Source organism: Arachis hypogaea, chromosome 1, assembly GCF_003086295.3.
Source record: "Arachis hypogaea cultivar Tifrunner chromosome 1, arahy.Tifrunner.gnm2.J5K5, whole genome shotgun sequence".
In the NCBI taxonomy this organism is placed as follows: domain Eukaryota; kingdom Viridiplantae; phylum Streptophyta; class Magnoliopsida; order Fabales; family Fabaceae; genus Arachis; species Arachis hypogaea.
Genome location: NC_092036.1, coordinates 5,298,759 through 5,319,111, shown reverse-complemented (window position 1 = coordinate 5,319,111; position 20,353 = coordinate 5,298,759). Strand labels below are relative to the sequence as shown.

The window sequence follows — 20,353 nt, the reverse complement described above, 5'->3', positions numbered from 1 at the left end:
AAAAACCCTTTGAAAAAATAAGTTGAACTTTGATAAACTTAAAAGATAAGCAAAAACTATTGGTCTTAATTTTATGTTATTAATTATACATTTAAACTAACTTGTACGTGAAGAAAAAGCAGTGTCTAGACATTATTATCCTAAATATTTAATGTTTTGTTTAGAATGGAAAAAAGAGTGCAAACTCAAAGTCAATTAATTGTCTTAGCATTAAAACAAAGTACGAGAGAAAGAATATTTAAAAATAAAAAATTATACTTTATTTTTTTAAATAAAAATTTAAAATTTAAGAGATTCAAATTCATAAAGAGATACGATAGAATGATTTATGATTGTATGAGTTCAATAGATTAACATAAAAATACACTACTTTTCGTGCAAGAAAAATCCAAATAACATAATTTAATTATTAAATGGGGATATATACCCATATAGTACAGTACGATGACGATCTTTATGCAGGATTAGAAAAAAGAGTAAAAAAGATAAAATAAAGATAGATTCAAAGTCAAAATATTGGCCCCCCGGAATGAGTAGTCAAAGATTTAATAAGATTCCATTGTGTTGAGGCAAAAATTGTTCCATTTCAATTACATGTCCCAGTTTGTTGAAAATTTGTTTCCTTAATATTATTATTCATCTCATTTCCCAGGTTCAACTGCATGCATGGAGACACCTAAATTCAGCACAGGCTTTGTCTTTTGTTTATTCTTGTTTTGTGTTCATGCAGCATTGGTCTTTGCTTCAACCTCAAATGTATGATACTTCTTCCCTATCTCTCACATACTCTTTTTTTTTTTTAATAAATTAGTTTTGTAACCAAATTTTCTCTTTCAAGTTTAGTTATGTTAAAAGAAGTTGAAATAGAGTTTTTATTTTACAAATTGAAAAAAAAAAAAGTAGAGTTAAAGTAGTAAATATTAAAAAAATTTATAACCTTTATTCTGAGAATTTTTAGGGTATATAAGTATTGGTGGAAGAAAATGGGCTCCTTAAATTCTTACAAATTAGTAAATAAAATTTAATTTTCAAATTGATTTTTCTTGATTTTAGTGGCAACATTCACAAGATTGGTTGAACCATGGTGGAGATTTGTTCAACAGAAGATATGGCTATAAAGAGTTTAAGATCAGTCCCAAAACAGCACCAAAGCTAAGTTTGAAGTGGAAATTCTATGCAGGAAAAGATATAACTGCAACACCAGCAATATATGAAGATACCCTTTATTTTCCAAGTTGGAATGGTAACATATATGCAGTGAATGAAACAAATGGATCCCTTATTTGGAAGCAGAACTTGCATGAATTAACAGGTCTAAATGCAACTGGATTAGTGCTCAATGTGAATTGGACAGTGTCAAGATCAACTCCTACAATAGTTGGTGATCATGATTTATTGATGGTTGGAATTTATGGCCCTGCTGCAGTTATTGGTCTAAACAGAACAAATGGTAAGATTTTGTGGTTAACCTATTTGGATCATCATCCTGCAGCACTTATCACCATGTCTGGAACATACTACAAAGGGTTAGTACATGAATAATAATACCCTTTATATGTTTGCTGCTATTCTATTTTTGGATTGATAAGATTTTTTTAATAATTCTTGAAGTTTTATAATTTCCAATCAAGACTTTATAATTCAAACATTTCTAATTTGATTTTTATACTGAAGAAAGAATTTTCAGTAAGTTTCTTTTAATTGTGATTAAGTCCCTTTGTACAATTTATTTCCTAGTGTCTAACATGGAGTTTAACTACAATATTTTAAATTAAAAGTCTAGTTGAAATAAAATTGTTTATATGCTATAAGATTTTGATATGAAGTATTTTAATTACAAGATCTTAATTAAAAAGATTTCTATTGTAACACAAAGTCAACCATCTGAAAATGTTAGAAAACAGCAAATCCTTGTTCAGTTGTTGATAATAAATATATTACTATGCAATATGCCTTAAATATGAGATGACATATATTTTATTTTGCATCAAGAGGTATACTCTATGATTGTTCAAAGAATATGATGAGCTACAAGCTTGGTCTAAGTTTAAAACTCAACATTATGCAAGTTCTTACCCAATCTAAGTTGCAAACCAGAATTGAACAAATGTGGCAATATTTTTATCTTACACTTTCAATTGAATTCTGAATTACTTATGGTGCATTGGTATCCATTAGAGGTTACTATGTTGGAACATCATCACTAGAAGAAGGTGAAACCATTGAAGGATGCTGCATATTTCGAGGCAGCATGGCGAAACTTGATGCCTTATCCGGCGCCATCATATGGCAAACCTACATGTTACCGGATAACAATGGCACGGTAGGAGGGTATGCAGGAGCAGCCATATGGGGTAGCAGCCCCTCCATTGATGCTCAAAGAAACCATGTCTACATTGCCACTGGGAACCTCTACTCTGCGCCGCGACGAATACTTGAGTGTCAAGAAAGGCAGAGCAACAGAACAGTGCCTACTGAACCTGATGAGTGTGTTGAGCCTGAAAACCACTCCAATTCAATCTTGGCCCTTGATTTGGACACTGGAAAGATCCAATGGTACCGGCAACTAGGAGGGTATGATGTATGGTTTTATCAATGCAACAATGCTTCAATTCCTGGTTGTCCTCCTTCTGGTCCTACCCCTGATGCTGATTTTGGTGAGGCACCAATGATGTTGAGTGTATATGTTAATGGAACTAAGAAAGATCTTGTTGCTGCTGTTCAGAAAAGTGGCTATGCATGGGCTTTGGATCGCAGCAATGGCAACATTACTTGGTTTACGGTAAGATCTGAAAACATTTTGAATCAAAGACTGGCTTAACTCAAGTGCAAGTCACACTAATGTTATGTATACAAAAAAAAAAAAAATCAGTTACTAAATCAGTCATTATATATTTGTATATAAATACATTTAACTTGATTTTCAATGTGTATTTTATATTTTAACATGTATTCTATATAGACACTGATGTGATGACTGATTTTTTGTTTACACGTAGTATGGTTGAAGCTTACATGTAGAGCAGTAACAAATGAATGCATAAAACATTCACACTTTTGAGCTTTGCCCCTTTTGCAGGAGGCTGGACCAGGCGGACTAGCAGGAGGAGGAACATGGGGTGCGGCGACGGACGAAAGGAGAGTTTACACAAACATTGCAAATTCCGGGGCCAAAAACTTCACTCTTGCACCATCAAACAGAACCACAACTAGTGGTGGTTGGGTGGCAATGGATGCAAGTAATGGGAAAATTGTATGGTCCACTGCTAATCCTAGTAACAGCACTTCTAATGGACCTGTTAGTGTTGCAAATGATGTTGTCTTTGCTGGATCAATAGACCTATTGGGGTCAATATATGCAATGAATGCAAAAAATGGGAAGATTTTGTGGTCCTACAAAACTGGAGCAAGTGTCTATGGAGGCATGTCAATTAGCAACGGTTGCATATATGTTGGCAGTGGTTATAATGTTAGTTTGGGGTTTCCTAACTTGTCGGGTGGAACCTCGTTATCTGCATTTTGTGTCTAAGAACTTTACATCATATATTGTTAAGTACTCCACTCACTGTGAGTAATGTAAACTTTTTTCAATAAAATTATCAAGAAAAGTAAATTATACCATAGAATGTGAAGCTATATTGAATATTATCTTTTGAAATTTGTTCTATCAATTTTAATGGTGTTGGTTTTATATAGCCGATGTGATCACTGTTAGAATTTGATGCATGGATTCAATAGTTTCTGGCTTAACAGTAAACACTTAATCCAAGAAGTTGGATATTATCCATATCGGTTGAAACTCTGAATGCTTAAACAACTTGGGCTGATCTAGTGATTAGTTTACTAGTTCGCTTAAGCAAGTGTCGGGTTCGAATCCCACATTGTAGATGTAGTAACCTATTTTCGATTCGCGACGGATTAGTCTTAGGCTTGCCGGACGGAGGGATATCGTGAATGCTTAACTTGGATTTATTCTTGTCATTGATCCTATTTTTCCCTCCTTCACTCTGTTGCTTACTAATTGAACAACCTGCATTATTCTATGAGTAAGCATCTTTATGAATGTTTGTTGTATGTTGAAAGGAATTACTCATTGAAATTTTATGTTCACTTTATAGTATGCTGCATTTGATCATTTGTTATATGCTAATAAATTAAAAGGAATATAGCTGAAGTTATTGACCTTGTGTTATATGTCACTTTCTGATAATAGATTACTTAAACAAGCCCCTGCATCTAGTTTGGCAACTCTATGTTTCCAGTACTATTTATAGGAGCCAGGAATTGAAGTCTTCTTTGTAGGCTTCTATTCTTTTTCCTTTGTTTATCTGTAATTATCTAGAAGAAAATTAGAATACATTATTTCCTAATAAGTTTGGCCTGGATGAGTGGCACTGTTCTTTTTCCTTTGTAAATACATACTCTCTTTAGAGTATACCTGATTTTATCTTTCTTAATAGCTGTGTATTCTTTGCATGTCTTATTGACTTGGATATGGATAGAAGTTGAATTTGAGGTCACCGGGATAGTGTAGAATACCAGGAATGAGTGAAACATTTTTTGGATTTTGCATTTGCTAATACATCATCTGATGGAATGATAAAATGTCCTTGTCCTCTATGTGGGTTTCGATATTTTCAAACAAGAGATGATGCATACGATCAGTTGTTGATAAAACTCTTTCTCCAGGTTATACAATCCACCAAAAAACAAGCCCAACCTCTCTTGCCCCACTTGAATACTATTCTTATAAGCCGAATAGCCTTAGCTCAGGTGGCATTTTACCCTCTCCCTACCACTAAGGTCTAGAGTTTAAACTCTAGAGAATGCATTTGAGAAAAGCATGTAATAAATGTCCGAAGAGTATGTGGGTGTGGTGTGTACCTAAAATTGGGGATTGTCTAATTCATTGACCAAAAAAAAAAGAAGAATAAATGTGAGAAATATAATACATGCCTGCTTTAAATTAAGCTCTTTTTCTACAACTTTAAATGAAAATTGAATTTGCATGAGACAAACAACAATAACAACACCAACAATAATAATAAACTTGGAAACCGATAATAATTCTTTTAAAATTTGCTTTAATGGCGTGGGAGAAGCTCATCAAATTAAAATATATAAAATACTAAATGCCCCAATTCACTAATTAATATAATTTATTAAATAAAATTACTCTATTTTCACTCACCAATTAATTTATCCCACTAATTTCACTAATTACTAGACAATAAGATAAAATTATATTAATAATAATTTTAGTACTTTCAATATAAATTATTTCAAAATCTAAAAATATACCTATTATAAAAAGAATTGTGTAGGTTAAAAAATTATTATTTGGCCATTCTAAAAAATGACATTAGGAATTAGATTTTAATACCATTTTTTGCAAATATTATTAATAAAATAAGATATTTTCGTCCTTAAAATTTATTAATTTTATATCAATTGATTTATTTTAAATTTTTTTTATTGTGAATGACCAATTTTTTAAAAACAAAAACAAAAAAATTTAGATATCAAATTTTGTTTTAAATTTTTTTGTATATTTTTAAATATTTATTCAAATATTACTACAAAAATTCAAATTAAATAGATAACTTGTTTGCTAAATATAAATTTTTTTGTCATTTATAAAAAAATATAATATGTATTAATTTTTTCTGTTACATTTTCAAACCACTCTAAAACTATTTTGTCGAGTACGAAATTGATATTTAATTCTTTATCAAATTTTTTAATGCTTCGAACCCTATATTCATGTCACTTGCATCACAAAAGAAAAAAAAAATTATTGGAATATCAAATGCTCCAAATTAGCCATATAACATTTTAAATGTGTCCATAAAATAATTCATCCCTTACATTTTAGTTCTTTACCGTAGAGTGGTCCATATAATAGATATGTCAAAAGAGATTTCTTAATTATCTTGTGCTCCAAGCAACTTTACAAAACATAAACCCTTCATTTCACTTCATAGGGTTTTTCCCTTCTTACTTAATAAACAATCCTCTGCTAGGGTTTAACTACCATATTTTTTTGTTCCAAAGTCTTCAACTTTTGCTCCTGCAAATTCTTATTCTACAATGCCACTAAATCTTCAGATGCTGCCAACAAAAGGTACCCCAAAAAAGAGTTTTTTCCTCTTCAACATTATTCAGCCATGTTCATCTATTCAACAACAACAAGAGAGCTAAGGTAGAAAAGAGTGAAGAAGGTTCAAGGATGAAGAAGGGTACTACTACTGAGGCTGCAAAAATCATTGATTTTGAGGAGAAGAAACGAAGTTTTTCAGGTATGGATCGATTCAAGAAGATGCAATGTTCAGTAACGCTGAGAAGGTTATTGGTTCATCCAGATGGAGTGTATTTCAAGAAAGGAAAGGCTTCGCGGATTCGTGATGATTCAAAGCCTTTGATGGATTTGGAGAGTGTTCAATCGAAGTTACGGAAAGATTTGTACAAGAAAACTGATCAATTTGCTGCTGATATCAGAATGGTGTTTTGCAATGCCATGTCCTGGTACCCTTCGAGGCATGAAGTTCATCGAACCGCCGCGAAGTTTAGCGATCTTTTCGAGACAAAGTGGAAGGATTTGGAGGGAAGATGGCTAGCTGAGAAGGAAAGCAAGTTAGAGAATGAAGGAAAAAAGCCAAATTCAAAGCCTTTGAAATTGAATGCAGGGGAGAAAAGGAAACAACTTTCTGATTCAGATTTGTCCATTGCTACTGCCGAAGCTAAATTGATATTGGAGAAGAAGAAAGCCAATGAAGCTACACAACAGAACAGAGTTTGCTTGCAAAGGAAGAAACAGAGGGAGATGATGCAGAAAATGGAGAGAACAATTTTCTTTGATGATGCTTTCAAGTCCTTTCAGGATTTGGAAAACTTGTGTGGCCATTCACTGACACATTATTGCACAAAGGAAAATTCACTGCTGAAGAACCTCACAGGTTTGGTTCTTAAGGAAAAAGATTTTTAAGGGAACAACATTCTTAGTGAGGATTTGGAAGAAGGAGAAGTCTTTTGATATTGTTCAATTTTGAGTAGTATTTGATTGTAGTTAATTTGGAAGTAACTTGAAACAATTGTAAGTATTATGTTAGCATCAATGACATTGTTTATATTCATTAATGTTACTCTCATCAGTGCTGATTTCATAGGTCAAAAACTTGTTCATTTATGTCCAATTCTATATGCTAGTTGGGCATGTTCAATATTTTTGCATGTGTTGGACTCACCAAAAATAAAACCTGTCACATATAATCATTATAAAGCAGGTCCATAAAAAGAAAAAGAAAAATAAATCATTATATTATAGAGATAATATTTACATGAATCAACATTTCAGTTGTGCAGAGTCTATTACAGTATTACTATACTGTAGTATTGCATGATATTTTGGGTGGTGTTACCATTAGTATTAAGTTACATTAGCTTATGGTTCTGTCAAAATTATATAGCATGTACTCCACAAAAAAAAAACCATATTGCTTGTTAATTAGATGTTTTGATTCTGTTTTATTAGGTAAATTAGTTATAGTTCTGTTACTATCAGAAAAAAAACACATCTTAGTAATGGAAAGATATGGAAGAAGGAGAAGTCTTTTGATATTGTTCAATTTTGAGTAGTATTTGATTGTAGTTAATTTGGAAGTAACTTGAAACAATTGTAAGTATTATGTTAGCATCAATGACATTGTTTATATTCATTAATGTTACTCTCATCAGTGCTGATTTCATAGGTCAAAAACTTGTTCATTTATGTCCAATTCTATATGCTAGTTGGGCATGTTCAATATTTTTGCATGTGTTGGACTCACCAAAAATAAAACCTGTCACATATAATCATTATAAAGCAGGTCCATAAAAAGAAAAAGAAAAATAAATCATTATATTATAGAGATAATATTTACATGAATCAACATTTCAGTTGTGCAGAGTCTATTACAGTATTACTATACTGTAGTATTGCATGATATTTTGGGTGGTGTTACCATTAGTATTAAGTTACATTAGCTTATGGTTCTGTCAAAATTATATAGCATGTACTCCACAAAAAAAAAACCATATTGCTTGTTAATTAGATGTTTTGATTCTGTTTTATTAGGTAAATTAGTTATAGTTCTGTTACTATCAGAAAAAAAACACATCTTAGTAATGGAAAGATATGGAAGAAGGAGAAGTCTTTTGATATTGTTCAATTTTGAGTAGTATTTGATTGTAGTTAATTTGGAAGTAACTTGAAACAATTGTAAGTATTATGTTAGCATCAATGACATTGTTTATATTCATTAATGTTACTCTCATCAGTGCTGATTTCATAGGTCAAAAACTTGTTCATTTATGTCCAATTCTATATGCTAGTTGGGCATGTTCAATATTTTTGCATGTGTTGGACTCACCAAAAATAAAACCTGTCACATATAATCATTATAAAGCAGGTCCATAAAAAGAAAAAGAAAAATAAATCATTATATTATAGAGATAATATTTACATGAATCAACATTTCAGTTGTGCAGAGTCTATTACAGTATTACTATACTGTAGTATTGCATGATATTTTGGGTGGTGTTACCATTAGTATTAAGTTACATTAGCTTATGGTTCTGTCAAAATTATATAGCATGTACTCCACAAAAAAAAAACCATATTGCTTGTTAATTAGATGTTTTGATTCTGTTTTATTAGGTAAATTAGTTATAGTTCTGTTACTATCAGAAAAAAAACACATCTTAGTAATGGAAAGATACCCACGAACGAGATGAATCGAACCCTCAAATCGAACCCTAAAGTAAAGAGACATTAAAAATTGAACAAAACTACAGAGACATCTATAATAATTTAGCCTAAACTTTTTTCCCCAAAGCCAACTTGTTCAGTTGTTGATAATATATATTGCATCAAGAGTTATACTCTATGATTGTTCAAAGAATTAGATGAGCTACAAGTTTGGTCTAAGTTTAAGACTCAATATTATGCAAGTTCTTAATCTAAGTTGCAAATCAGAATTGAACAAATGTGACAACTATTTTTATCTTACACTTTCAAATGAATTCTGAATTACTTATGGTGCGTTCATATCCATTAGAGGTTACTATGTTGGAACAGCATCAGAAGAAGAACTTCAGATGCTGCATATTTCGAGGCAGCATGGCGAAACTTGATGCCTTATCCGGCGCCATCATATGGCAAACCTACATGTTACCGGATAACAACGGCACGGTAGGAGGTATGCAGGAGCAGCCATATGGGGTAGCAGCCCCTCCATTGATGGTCAAAGAAACCATGTCTACATTGCCACCGGGAACCTCTACTCTGCGCCGCGACGAATACTTGAGTGTCAAGAAAGGCAGAGCAACAGAACAGTGCCTACTGAACATGATGAGTGTGTTGAGCCTGAAAACCACTCCGATTCAATCTTGGCCCTTGATTTGGACACTGGAAAGATCGAATGGTACCGGCAACTAGGAGGGTATGATGTGTGGTTTTATCAATGCAACAATGCTTCAATTCCTGGTTGTCCTCCTTCTGGTCCTACTCCTGATGCTGATTTTGGTGAGGCACCAATGATGTTGAGTGTATGTGTCAATGGAACTAAGAAAGATCTTGTTGCTGCTGTTCAGAAAAGTGGCTATGCATGGGCTTTGGATCGCAACAATGGCAACATTACTTGGTTTACGGTAAGACCTGAAAACGTTTATGACATAGATAAAGCAATTAGAATCATAAATGAAATCAATTATAATAGTAACTCATTATCTAAAATGTTCATGCTTTTCATAATTCTAACAGTAGATAAAAAATGTTGTATACACAAAAATAATCCGTCACTAAATCAATCATTATATTTTGTATGGGTTATGCTAGATACCCAATAACTTTCTTAAACAACATGAACAACCAGACCTAAAATTGGCCAAATTTCAAGTAAAACATACTACACTTCAAATTACTCACCTAAATTTTAATATTAGAATAATCATCTGCACACTTAGTAAATTAAACATCCGATATATCTATTGTTCACATTATTTAATATTTGGAAAAATATAGGTAGACAATAAAAATACTACATAATGTGAACAATAGATATATCGGATGTTCAATTCACTAGCTGTACGAATGGTTATTCTAATATTAAGATTTAGGTGGATATTTTGGAGATGTGGTGTGATTTTACTTTATTGGGCCAATTTTAAAGTCCATTATTCATATTGTTCACAAAAATCATTGTCTACCTAATAAGGGGAGTACTAGGTAAACAATGACTATCTTAAACAACATGAACAACCACTAATCAAATAAAAACACACTGCACCTCTAAATTACCCACCTAAATCTTAATATTAAAATAATCATCCGTACACCTAATGAAATGAACATCCGATATATTTATTATTCACATTGTTTAATTTTTTCATTATCTACCTATACTTTTCCTTTTATATTTCAACATATATTTTATACATACTGATGTGATGACTGATTCTTTTGTTTACACTTGGTATGGTTGAAGCTTACATATAGAGCAGTAACTAATCAATGAATAAAACATTCACACTTTTGAGCTTTGCCCCTTTTGTTGGAGGCTGGACCAGGGGGACTATCAGGAGGAGGATCATGGGGTGCGTCTTAGAGAAATATTAAATAGTTATCAGAATTTATTATTTTTGTTCAAAAATTAATAATTAATATTTAAAAATATAGACTAGAAATATATTGTTGAATTATTAGAATAAAAAAATAAGATAGAAATTATTTTTAATATGAAAATGGAGATGGTATTTTAGTTGAATATTGATATTTAAAGTGTATTACAGTATTGTAAAAATCATTCAAGTATTCAACACATGGATGCTGCCACGTGTCCAACACGTCTCCCATATGTTGACTTCTTACCTACAAAATCTACCTATCTGTAATTATACCAAATAATTTCATTTAAAAAAAAACACTAATATTTTTTTTATCTAAAAAAAATCAACCAGAATAAGATGATAATTAAAACTGTTGGGTAAAAGTAATAAATTCTGTTAATCCTTAGATTTTCCTCTATTAGTATTATGTACTTCATTCACTGAGAGTAATGTAAAGCTTTATTAATAAATTTATCAAGAAAAATAAATTATACCATAGAATGTGAAGCTATATTGAATAATATTATCTTTTGAAATTTGTTCTATCAATTTTAATGGTATTGGTTTTATTTGGCCAATGTCACTTAATCCAAGAAGTTGGATATTATTCATATCAATTGAACTTCTGAATCCTTAACTTGGCAGGGTTAGAACCTTTATATTAAAACCATGTTTTCACTAAAATTATTTGTGAAATAAAAAATATTACATAAATAATTAATTTTGAATAACTATATACGTACAAACTATACAACAATTAAGAGAGATAAGTATTATAAATTCTGACTCATTTGTTTTTTCCTTGTATTTTGAACTTTTCTTTTCCCTTCTGACATTGGTTCTTTTGTTAAATATATTGACTGATATATTGCCCTCTTTAATTCAATTCCTATTTTTAATTTTCTATATGTAAAATTCAGTTCTTCTTGTTCCTATTCTATTTTCTGGTTCTGGTTCTTTTTCTTGTTTTTTATCTGAGTAATCATCTTTATGAATGTTTGCTGTATGTTAAAAGGAACTAGTCATTGAAATTTTATGTTCAAGTATGCTACATTTGATCATTTGTTAAATGCTAATAATTAAAAGGAACATAGCTGAACTTCTTGACCTTCTGTTATATGTCACTCGAATGTATCTATCTATATGTTTATGTTTATAATATATTAAAATAGAGTTGAAGAAAGTGTTCCAATACATTTTTAGTCTTCTAATTTTTTAATATTATATCATATCAGCACAAATAGCTAATTGACACAATTTATTTAATTAAATTATTTTTTAAATATTTTTTTGTATCTAATTGAATTATTTTTAAATTTTTTATTTCTACTTCTCATGTGCTTCCTTAATCATTATTATAATTTAAGATTTTTTTTTCACTCTCATGACACTTATTTTTTTAGGTTATTCTATAATTTTAATATTTTTTTATTCTTTACTTTATATAAGATACTATATGTTTTTAATGTTAATATTATTTTTCTTTACCAACAAGTTATACCTCAAATAGTATAATCTTCCCTCCTCACTTAGAGGTCTCGAATTCAAGTCTCTCCTAACTTTTAAAAAAAATATTATATCTCTTATTAGTTATAAACATAATTCATTCTCTTTTATACTCACTCTTTCTTATGATTACATAGAATTGCAACTTAGGATTTTTTATTACTCACTCTTTCTTATGATTATTACATAGAATTGCAACTTAGAATTCTTTTTCATTTTCTTTCTCACTCTTATGTCATTTATTTTTCTTTAGGTTACTCTATACCTTTTATATTCTCTTACTCTTTATTTTTATATAGAATACTATATAATTTTAATGTTAATATTATTTCTCTTTAACAAGTATAAATTGAATAATAATACATAATTCATCTTTTTTTTTATACTTACTCCTTCTTATGTTTTTTATATAAACCAACATTCATTTCACACTTTTTTTTATCTCCTCTTTTCACATAATATCATGCCGTTTTTTATTTTTCTTCTATTCTTAAGCTAACGTATTTGAAGAATTTAGTTGATGCCCACAACTCTTTTTTTTTTAAATTTGTTAAATATATGTATTATATAATAAATTCTTAATATTTGACCTTTATAATATTTTAGCTTTTTTTTATTTTTTTATCTAATTGTATTTGTTTATTATATCATTTATATATCATATCTTTTTTTCAACAATTTATAATTTTTAATATTTTTTAATATCATTTAGTTGTAATATGTTAAAAATGTATGGTACTAACTATTATCGTAACTTATAGAAAATAAAATTAAAAAATTAAATATTAATTTCAATTAATATCATGTTCTTTATAATATTTTTTAATTTTTTAATTTTTAGTGTAATTATATTTATTAATTATATTATTCAACTTCTTTTTTCTTTCAACTATTTATATTTTTTAATATTATTTATTGTAATATTATTAAAAATACATAATATTATCGTGTGTCATAAAAAATAAAATTAAAAAAATAAATGTTAATTTCGACTATTAAAACATTATTTTTAAAATTGTATTTCATCTAATAATTTTATATTTGTACTATAATAATATTTAAATATATTTTAGAAAAATAAATAAATAAAAATAACAACTTAGAAGAATAAAAATAAAAATAATAATACGAAATCAAACATAAATTTGAATGAGTATTTTCATAATTTTACTTAAATTTAAATTTGTATAAAATTTTAATTATAAAATTATTAAATTTTAAATTACTTTATATATTTTATACGGTATATATCTATTTTATTTTCGCGCAACAAACATGTCTAAATGTAGTGTATATTATTCTTTTAAACATACTTTAACGACACTCAAGTATTAGAGGTCAAACATAAAATCTGAAACAACTACACCACCCGTTTGTATATCTAATTACTAATTAGATACATAATTCACATGTCAAAGAGTCACAAATCTTGGATCATAATAGAAACAGGAGAGCAGAACAAGGGAGAAACACCCTCTAATCACAAGTAGGTAGTAATATCTTTGTCTCACGTGAGACTACTAACATCAGTTCGCAAGAGGATTGAGCACCTGCCCAATAAAGAGGACACTTCCACTCAGATCTTCTCTGATGAGGAACAAGAATGGGTGATCAGCTACAAAGTCTATCTTGGTTGGAAATCGGGCACAACCACACGCCATGGTCACGGCACTGGCTGCTGCAGCTTCAGTTCCTTCCTCATTTACTTCAACAAATGACTTGTGATATATGCTGGAAACATACAGATTCTGACTCACAAAAGAATCCACCATTTCTGTCAAATCTCCATCTTTGAAAGGCAACACCACTCCTAGCTCCTTCAATACATTCGAAGCTTCTAACCCAAAAGAAATCTTGAATTTTGGGATCCTGAAGTCACCTACTGAAACTGCTTGATAAGGAAGCTTGCGTTCCAAGAAACCGCGTTCAGAACTCACCTTCTCAAGCAAAGCCGACACCCCATCTATTGCATCAGGAAGGACCACGTACATGGAGAAAAGGCGCTTATCTTCTCCCTTCTTGTAAGGAAGGCGAAGCACTTTGAAACCATCAAAAGCACTAATTACCTGTTTCTTCTTGCTGACCATGAAGGGGGCTTTAACCGAGTTTCCATCAAGAAGGTGAAAGTCGTGGTCCTTTGACATTTGTGCATCAAACTTCTCAGCCCATGCACCTTTGAAGTATATTGCATTGGCAAAGATGAGCCTAGTTGAGCCGTCAACTGACTCGGCTGGAAGGACCTCCTTAATGAGGCCATTTGTCTCCTTTTCAGCCCAAGAATTAACTTCCTTGCTCACTTCAACAGCCTTTAAACCCACAATCAAATTTGAGATCAATTCATCAAATGCCAACAGAGCAAGTTAAAGCTTTTCGCTAATCTTAATATGTTTATATAGAGAATGATCAAATATGTTTATACTAGACAATAATTGATCCTCTTGCTGCTCAAAAAGCAAGATTTAAACCTTGAGTCAATTCCTAATGTCCTATGTCCAAAAGCTATAAATTTCAGAATAACAGTACAAAATAGTGAGTTAGAGATTACCGATTAACTTAGTCAGTTATGTATATTATATTATTCGGGTGAATAAACATTTGTGCTAAATTAGGTCATGAACTCGTTCGGGGGAAAAATGCGCAAGTCTGTGAAGCTAAAATGCTAAATTAAAGCAGTAATTATCACAGTGAAGTATGAAAGATGGAGATTTGAACCTTTGTCTGGAAATCAACAGAAGCCAAAACAGCCTTATAATCGTTGTTGACGAGTTGTTTGAAGGAAGGGTTGAGAGAAAGGGAGTGATCAACCCAAGCACCATTGGCGAATGAGAGGCGAGGGCCGCCGGCGGGAGTGGCGTCGGCGAGGACGATGGTGACAAGATGAGAGACGGAGGAGTTGAGATTGTCGGTGGATTTCGATCGGAGAAAGGAGAGAATCTGATCGCGTGTGGGACCCTTGGAAGCAGCAGCGATGATGCTGAGCACGACGTGGAGCGATAAGGGCGAAAACACTATGTTGTTGTTGCCAGAGTGGTTGGATAGTATGTGGTTGGCGATGCTGAACGCGACGTCATTTTGGTTGGTGATGGATTCGCGAAGGTCCATTGTTGTGTTGGCGGAGACTGTGAGACTGTGAGAGTATAGTTCGACAAAAGAGCGTCTCATTGACGCTGTTGTCAAAAGTAATAATACATTGGGATATATATATATATAGGTATTAAAAGAATTAAAATAATAAAAATATATAATCTTATAATTAATATATAGATATTTTATATAATATAAGTGATACTAATTGATTTTAATTATTTTTTAATATTTTTAGGAGTGACAAAGCAGGTCGGCCTGCTCCAATCTATCTCGTCTAGGCTTGCGCTATAAACGGATGAGTCGGTCGCACCACCAACTAAAATGGATTCAAAATACTACTCCATCTCGTTTTATGACGGATTGACGAGTTGGCGGATTAATCCACTTTATTTTTTTTAAATAAAATTCATTAAAATTAATAAAAAAATAATAATTAAAATAGTCAAATTATAATACTATTTTTTAAATTTTTAATTTTAATAAAATTGTTCAAATTAATATTTGTCAATAGAAACATCTTTATTTTAGAAAATAAGTCACATAATTTGAACATATATACAAAATTGTAAAATAAAATAAATAAAGTTAATAACTAAAAGAAGAATAAAAATAAAAATAAAAAATTTTTAAAAATTATATAATTATTAATTTTGCAACAGTAATCACTCTTTTATTTTAAAAAAAATAAAAGCCTTAGGCCAGCAGGCCGGCCCACCCCGCCCCGCCAAAACCTCCAAATTTGGTGGTGCGTGTTTGCGGATTTTCTTTATTTGGCGGGTTCCAAATTCTTACCCGACCTGTCTTTTTTAGCGAGTTCGACGGGTCAGTAAAGTCCGAAAACTCAAGTGGAAGCTAAGAATACCATCTTGAGTTTGGATACTAGAGTCCGAAAACAAGTAGGATGATGAGTTCTCATAAAGATGTTAGTAGTCTGATTCAGAGTTCCAACAGCGACGAGGCGAACTGTAAACTCCGGCGAAATTAATAAATAATTAGTTAATAAATTAATTATTATTCAAAGAAATTAGGAAAATGAACTTTTATAATTTAGAGGAGTAGAAATATTAAAAATACGAATTTTGACACTAATTTTAAAAATTTTAACCCAAAACTGGACTAACAGACCGAACAAATTAGACCAGACTCAAACCAGCCCAAGGCCCACCCTATAAACAGACAATGAGCTTTTTTCCTTGTAGACACTCGTGCAAACACATTGAGGAAAGGGAATTAACGCTAAAACCATAACCCTCGTCACCGAAAATTCAATCGTCCATAATTTTCAATTTGGAACTTCGATTGAAGAACAGTCAGTGATCACGTGTTTGTCTCAAAATTTTCTTCGATTCTATTCAAACGAAGTGATAAGAAATTAGCATTTCCTCTCCAGTTCTCTCTCTCCTCAATTTTGTGATTTTAGGGTTTGGGTATTGAGAAATTGAATGATTTTGATGGTTTATGTGAACTCTAGTAGTGAAAAATTACTGGGTTTTGTCCAATTGATCCGTGGGTAAGGTAAAAAACTATTAAACCCTTGTGAATCATTGAATTAGTTAACTCTATTATGATTATAATGATATTTTATGAAATAGATTGTGTTCTGGTTGATTTGGAGTTCAATTGGGCGGTTTGAAACGAAATCTGGGTAATTAGGCTTGAGGAATTGACGTTTGGAAGTTTGAAGCTTGTAAAATGAGAGGTTTTTGAGGTGCTCCGAGCTTAGAGAGGAATCGGCCAAGGTATGATTTTAGTTTCTCGTAGTTAATGTTTAATGTCAAGTGAAAACTTAGGCTAGAAGACTTTAAGATATGAATGAATTGAATAAATTATTGATGGATTGTGAAAATAGTATATGATGTGTGATTTGATTTTGTGAACGGTTTGTTATTAGAGTTGGTTGATTTGTAGAAAATATTTAATATTGGAATTAGTTTGGTTTTGAAATAATTTGATACTGGAAATTATTTGAATGACTGGGGGTGTTTGGTTTGGTGGTTGGGACCCTTGAGGGGTGACAAAAGTCTAAATTTGAGAGGAGGTGCTGCCAAAGTTTTTATGAAAATTGAAAGTTTTGTTTGAAGTGGTTATTAAGAAGATTTGTGTTTAAGGATTTTAAGATTCGATTTTGAGTTATTAAGAAAACGATTACGTTTTGAGTTTGATTTATTTAGAAAATAATGAATTAAGTTTTGAGTATGAATTTTTTATAAATGATGATGATATTGAGACTAATTGTTAATCCTCTGTCATAAGATGTGATCGGATACTTTAATTCCCCGGGTTCCTCCATGGACATGCATATATATATGGTCTTTGAATATTATATTATATTTGAGCTTAGAGTTTAACTCCATGGAATATTATATTTAAGCTTGGAGTTTGACTCCATGTGATATTATTGTTGAGCTTGGGAATGCGCCCACAGAGGGACTATCCAATGGTTAACTACCAGGACATATCGAGTTGGCTGTATAACCGATAGATGAGACTTATCAGCCATAGGACATGCATACATCATGTGCATTTGTCTGTTTTGCTTGAGTGTGTATTGTTTTGGTTTGCTTAACTATTTACCTATACTTATTTGCTATTTGTTCTATTACTTCCTATAATTGCTCTTCTACCTGTGTTTTTCTTGCTTGAAGTGTGTGTGTATGTTTTCCGAGAAACCCTTCTTGACGGAGGTGTGAAGGGAGAGGGGTTGTTCCACTGGTGATTCGGAGGATTGAAGGAGATAGAAAGTGAAGTGTTAGGTTAAAGTTAGATTCAAAACTTGAATATCTTAGATAACCTACCTAATTTCTGGTTTAGTTTAATCCTTAAGCTGAAATCTGAGTGTCGGAGTTCTAGGAATGCCTCTGATTTTTTCGGGGCCTTTTATATTAACTATGTGGGAACCTTTACCATACTGAAAATCTCCGATTCTCATTACATACATATTTCTGTTGTTTAACAGATGCAGGTCGAGAGGCACCACATTGAGCGTCTGGAGACCTTTCTTACAAGTGAAGAACTATCTCTTGGACTGTCACATTTTGTTTTAGGCTATGTATATACTTTGGCGGGCCTTAACTTCACAGGTCGAGTTTGGAGCTTGATATCTGTGTTTTGGAACTCTGATATGTATATTATATTTTTAGCTTTCTTTGATCTTGTCCATTTTGTTTTACGCTTATACGTACGAGAGTGATTCGACTTTCTATTTTTTGCTTTTGTTTAGCTTTTACAGGATAAGAAGTCCGCTCCTCTGTTTCCTTTCCTATATGTATATCTGAATTCAATTTTCCATTCTCTTATCGTCATTTGGTAGATTTGTCTAGCCAATGGCTCATGATGGTTCATGCATCGCTTGGGTTTGATCATCAGATTGTACACCGCTGTAGCATCAATTTCAAACACAATTCTTCTTAGTCCAAACTCCCAAGCTGTCCTCAATCCATGTAGCAGTCCCCATAATTCCGCTTAAAAAGTTGTACAGTTTTCTATATTCACCATATATCTAGCCAACTATTTACCGTGTTCATTCCTAATTATGCCACCGCATCCCAGGGTTGTCCAAAAAGGTTCCGTCTGAATTAATTTTGATCCATCCAACAGGGGGCTACTTCCACGAGACTTGCATCTCTCTTTTTCGCTTAGGGTAATTGATAAGAGGCTCTTTTTTAAAAGCTTCTTTTATATTTTTGACGTAAGCCAGGATTGAAGTTTTAGCTTCCACTGGTCTTGTTGTAGATTGGCTAAATATTTCTTTATTACGCCAATGCCACAATCACCAACAAATTACCAAGAAGTATGTCTTTCATTTTTCCTGATTAATTCTACCAATTTCTATTGTCAAGTTTCACTTCATCCAGAGATTAAAAGGAGATCTAAAGAACATGTTAAAGTGTTGCAGATAAATTAATTGATGCCAAACCTTAGCAGTTGGGGGACAGTCCCTTAGTAAATGCAGAATTGTTTCTTGTTGGTCTTGACAGATGTGACAATCTGGATTACTACTGAACAACCTTACTCTTCTCTCCGTTGTTATTAGGAGCCTTTTGTGAATCATCAGCCATCCGAAACATTTTATCACTAGCATAAATACCTTCATCAAGACACATTCACATTCAATTAAATAAAATATATCTTCTATTACACTTTGTAGATTTAATAAACGAAAGATATATCATGTATGCATTGTGACAATTCAAAAATAGAATAAGTATTTAGAAGAATAATATATTAATATTAGCCTTAACTAATATGAAAGAGCAAAAGCTAACTTCTAATACATAATATGGATAGTTAGTTGTTTACAAAGTCAAAATGTTGGAGTCTTAAAATAAAAGATTTGTTTGTGCTTAAAAAAAAAAGAAATACAAATAAAATTTCATCTCAATAAATCACAAGTTCAACAAAATTAAGAAGCAACAATCCCAAACGGTACATATCGCTCAAGAGTATAAAAAAGTTTATTATAACTATTAAATGGCTCACAAAATTCCTAATAGAGTAATAAATGTTTATATCTGAAAATCAGCATGGATTTGGAAGCTTATAACAAAAATGAAATATGTTACCCTACTCACTTAAAGATTATAAATTTACTAGATTCACAAATATAAATAGTTCAAGCTAACAACAACGAATAGAGTTTTTTAAAATATACATTACAAAAAATACGGCTAAAATTGACAGTAGAATTATCATAATATTAAAAATCGACGGCGTGACATGTCACTTTTAAATGTGTCGATTTTTTAAAAATCTAATAAAATTGACGACTTGCCAAATTATCGATAAGTTTTAAATAAAATCGACAACCTTTTTGTCTATAATATGAATTTAAGATTTTTTACATATTTAATAAAAGTGACATCTTGACTATCGATAATCTTATGTAATATCGACAATAAGTCTGTCGATATTTAATTTATTAACATTGACAAATTAACCATCGATTTAATTATTAAAGTATTGACAATGTTGACGTCTATTTTTTATTTTCTTTTGACTATTTTAGATTAAAAAATAACATTGTCATCGATTTTAATAGTCATATTTTTTTAATTAATTTTTTTCATTTAAAACAGTAGATAATTAATGCAAATAAATTTTTAAATATAAAAATAAA

At 31.2% G+C, this 20,353-nt stretch overlaps 2 protein-coding genes across 2 annotated transcripts; one reads left to right on the top strand and one right to left on the bottom strand.

The window, feature by feature from the left end:
• Positions 1-436: 436 nt before the first annotated feature.
• Positions 437-3,626, top strand: LOC112791842 (uncharacterized). The gene is made up of 5 exons (XM_072207309.1): positions 437-569; positions 653-756; positions 1,054-1,526; positions 2,179-2,782; positions 3,080-3,626. Exons 2-5 carry the CDS (start codon positions 667-669, stop codon positions 3,527-3,529), a joined length of 1,617 nt encoding a protein of 538 aa, XP_072063410.1. The 5' UTR covers positions 437-569; positions 653-666; the 3' UTR covers positions 3,530-3,626.
• A 9,800-nt stretch (positions 3,627-13,426) lies between these two features.
• Positions 13,427-15,333, bottom strand: LOC112791835 (serpin-ZX). Its single transcript, XM_025834831.2, has 2 exons — positions 14,863-15,333; positions 13,427-14,456 (listed from the first exon to the last, which is right to left on the bottom strand). The coding sequence occupies exons 1-2, from the start codon at positions 15,310-15,312 to the stop codon at positions 13,677-13,679; spliced, it is 1,230 nt and encodes a 409-aa protein (XP_025690616.1). The 5' UTR covers positions 15,313-15,333; the 3' UTR covers positions 13,427-13,676.
• Between the last annotated feature and the right edge of the window lie 5,020 nt (positions 15,334-20,353).

Coding starts and splice junctions, on each gene's coding strand:
- LOC112791842 (XM_072207309.1), top strand. CDS start 667: ATGGAGACACCTAAATTCAGCACAGGCTTTGTCTTTTGTTTATTCTTG. Junction 757..1,053: donor TCTTTGCTTCAACCTCAAAT/GTATGATACTTC, acceptor TCTTGATTTTAG/TGGCAACATTCACAAGATTG. Junction 2,783..3,079: donor GCAACATTACTTGGTTTACG/GTAAGATCTGAA, acceptor CCCCTTTTGCAG/GAGGCTGGACCAGGCGGACT.
- LOC112791835 (XM_025834831.2), bottom strand. CDS start 15,312: ATGAGACGCTCTTTTGTCGAACTATACTCTCACAGTCTCACAGTCTCC. Junction 14,457..14,862: donor CTGTTGATTTCCAGACAAAG/GTTCAAATCTCC, acceptor GTGGGTTTAAAG/GCTGTTGAAGTGAGCAAGGA.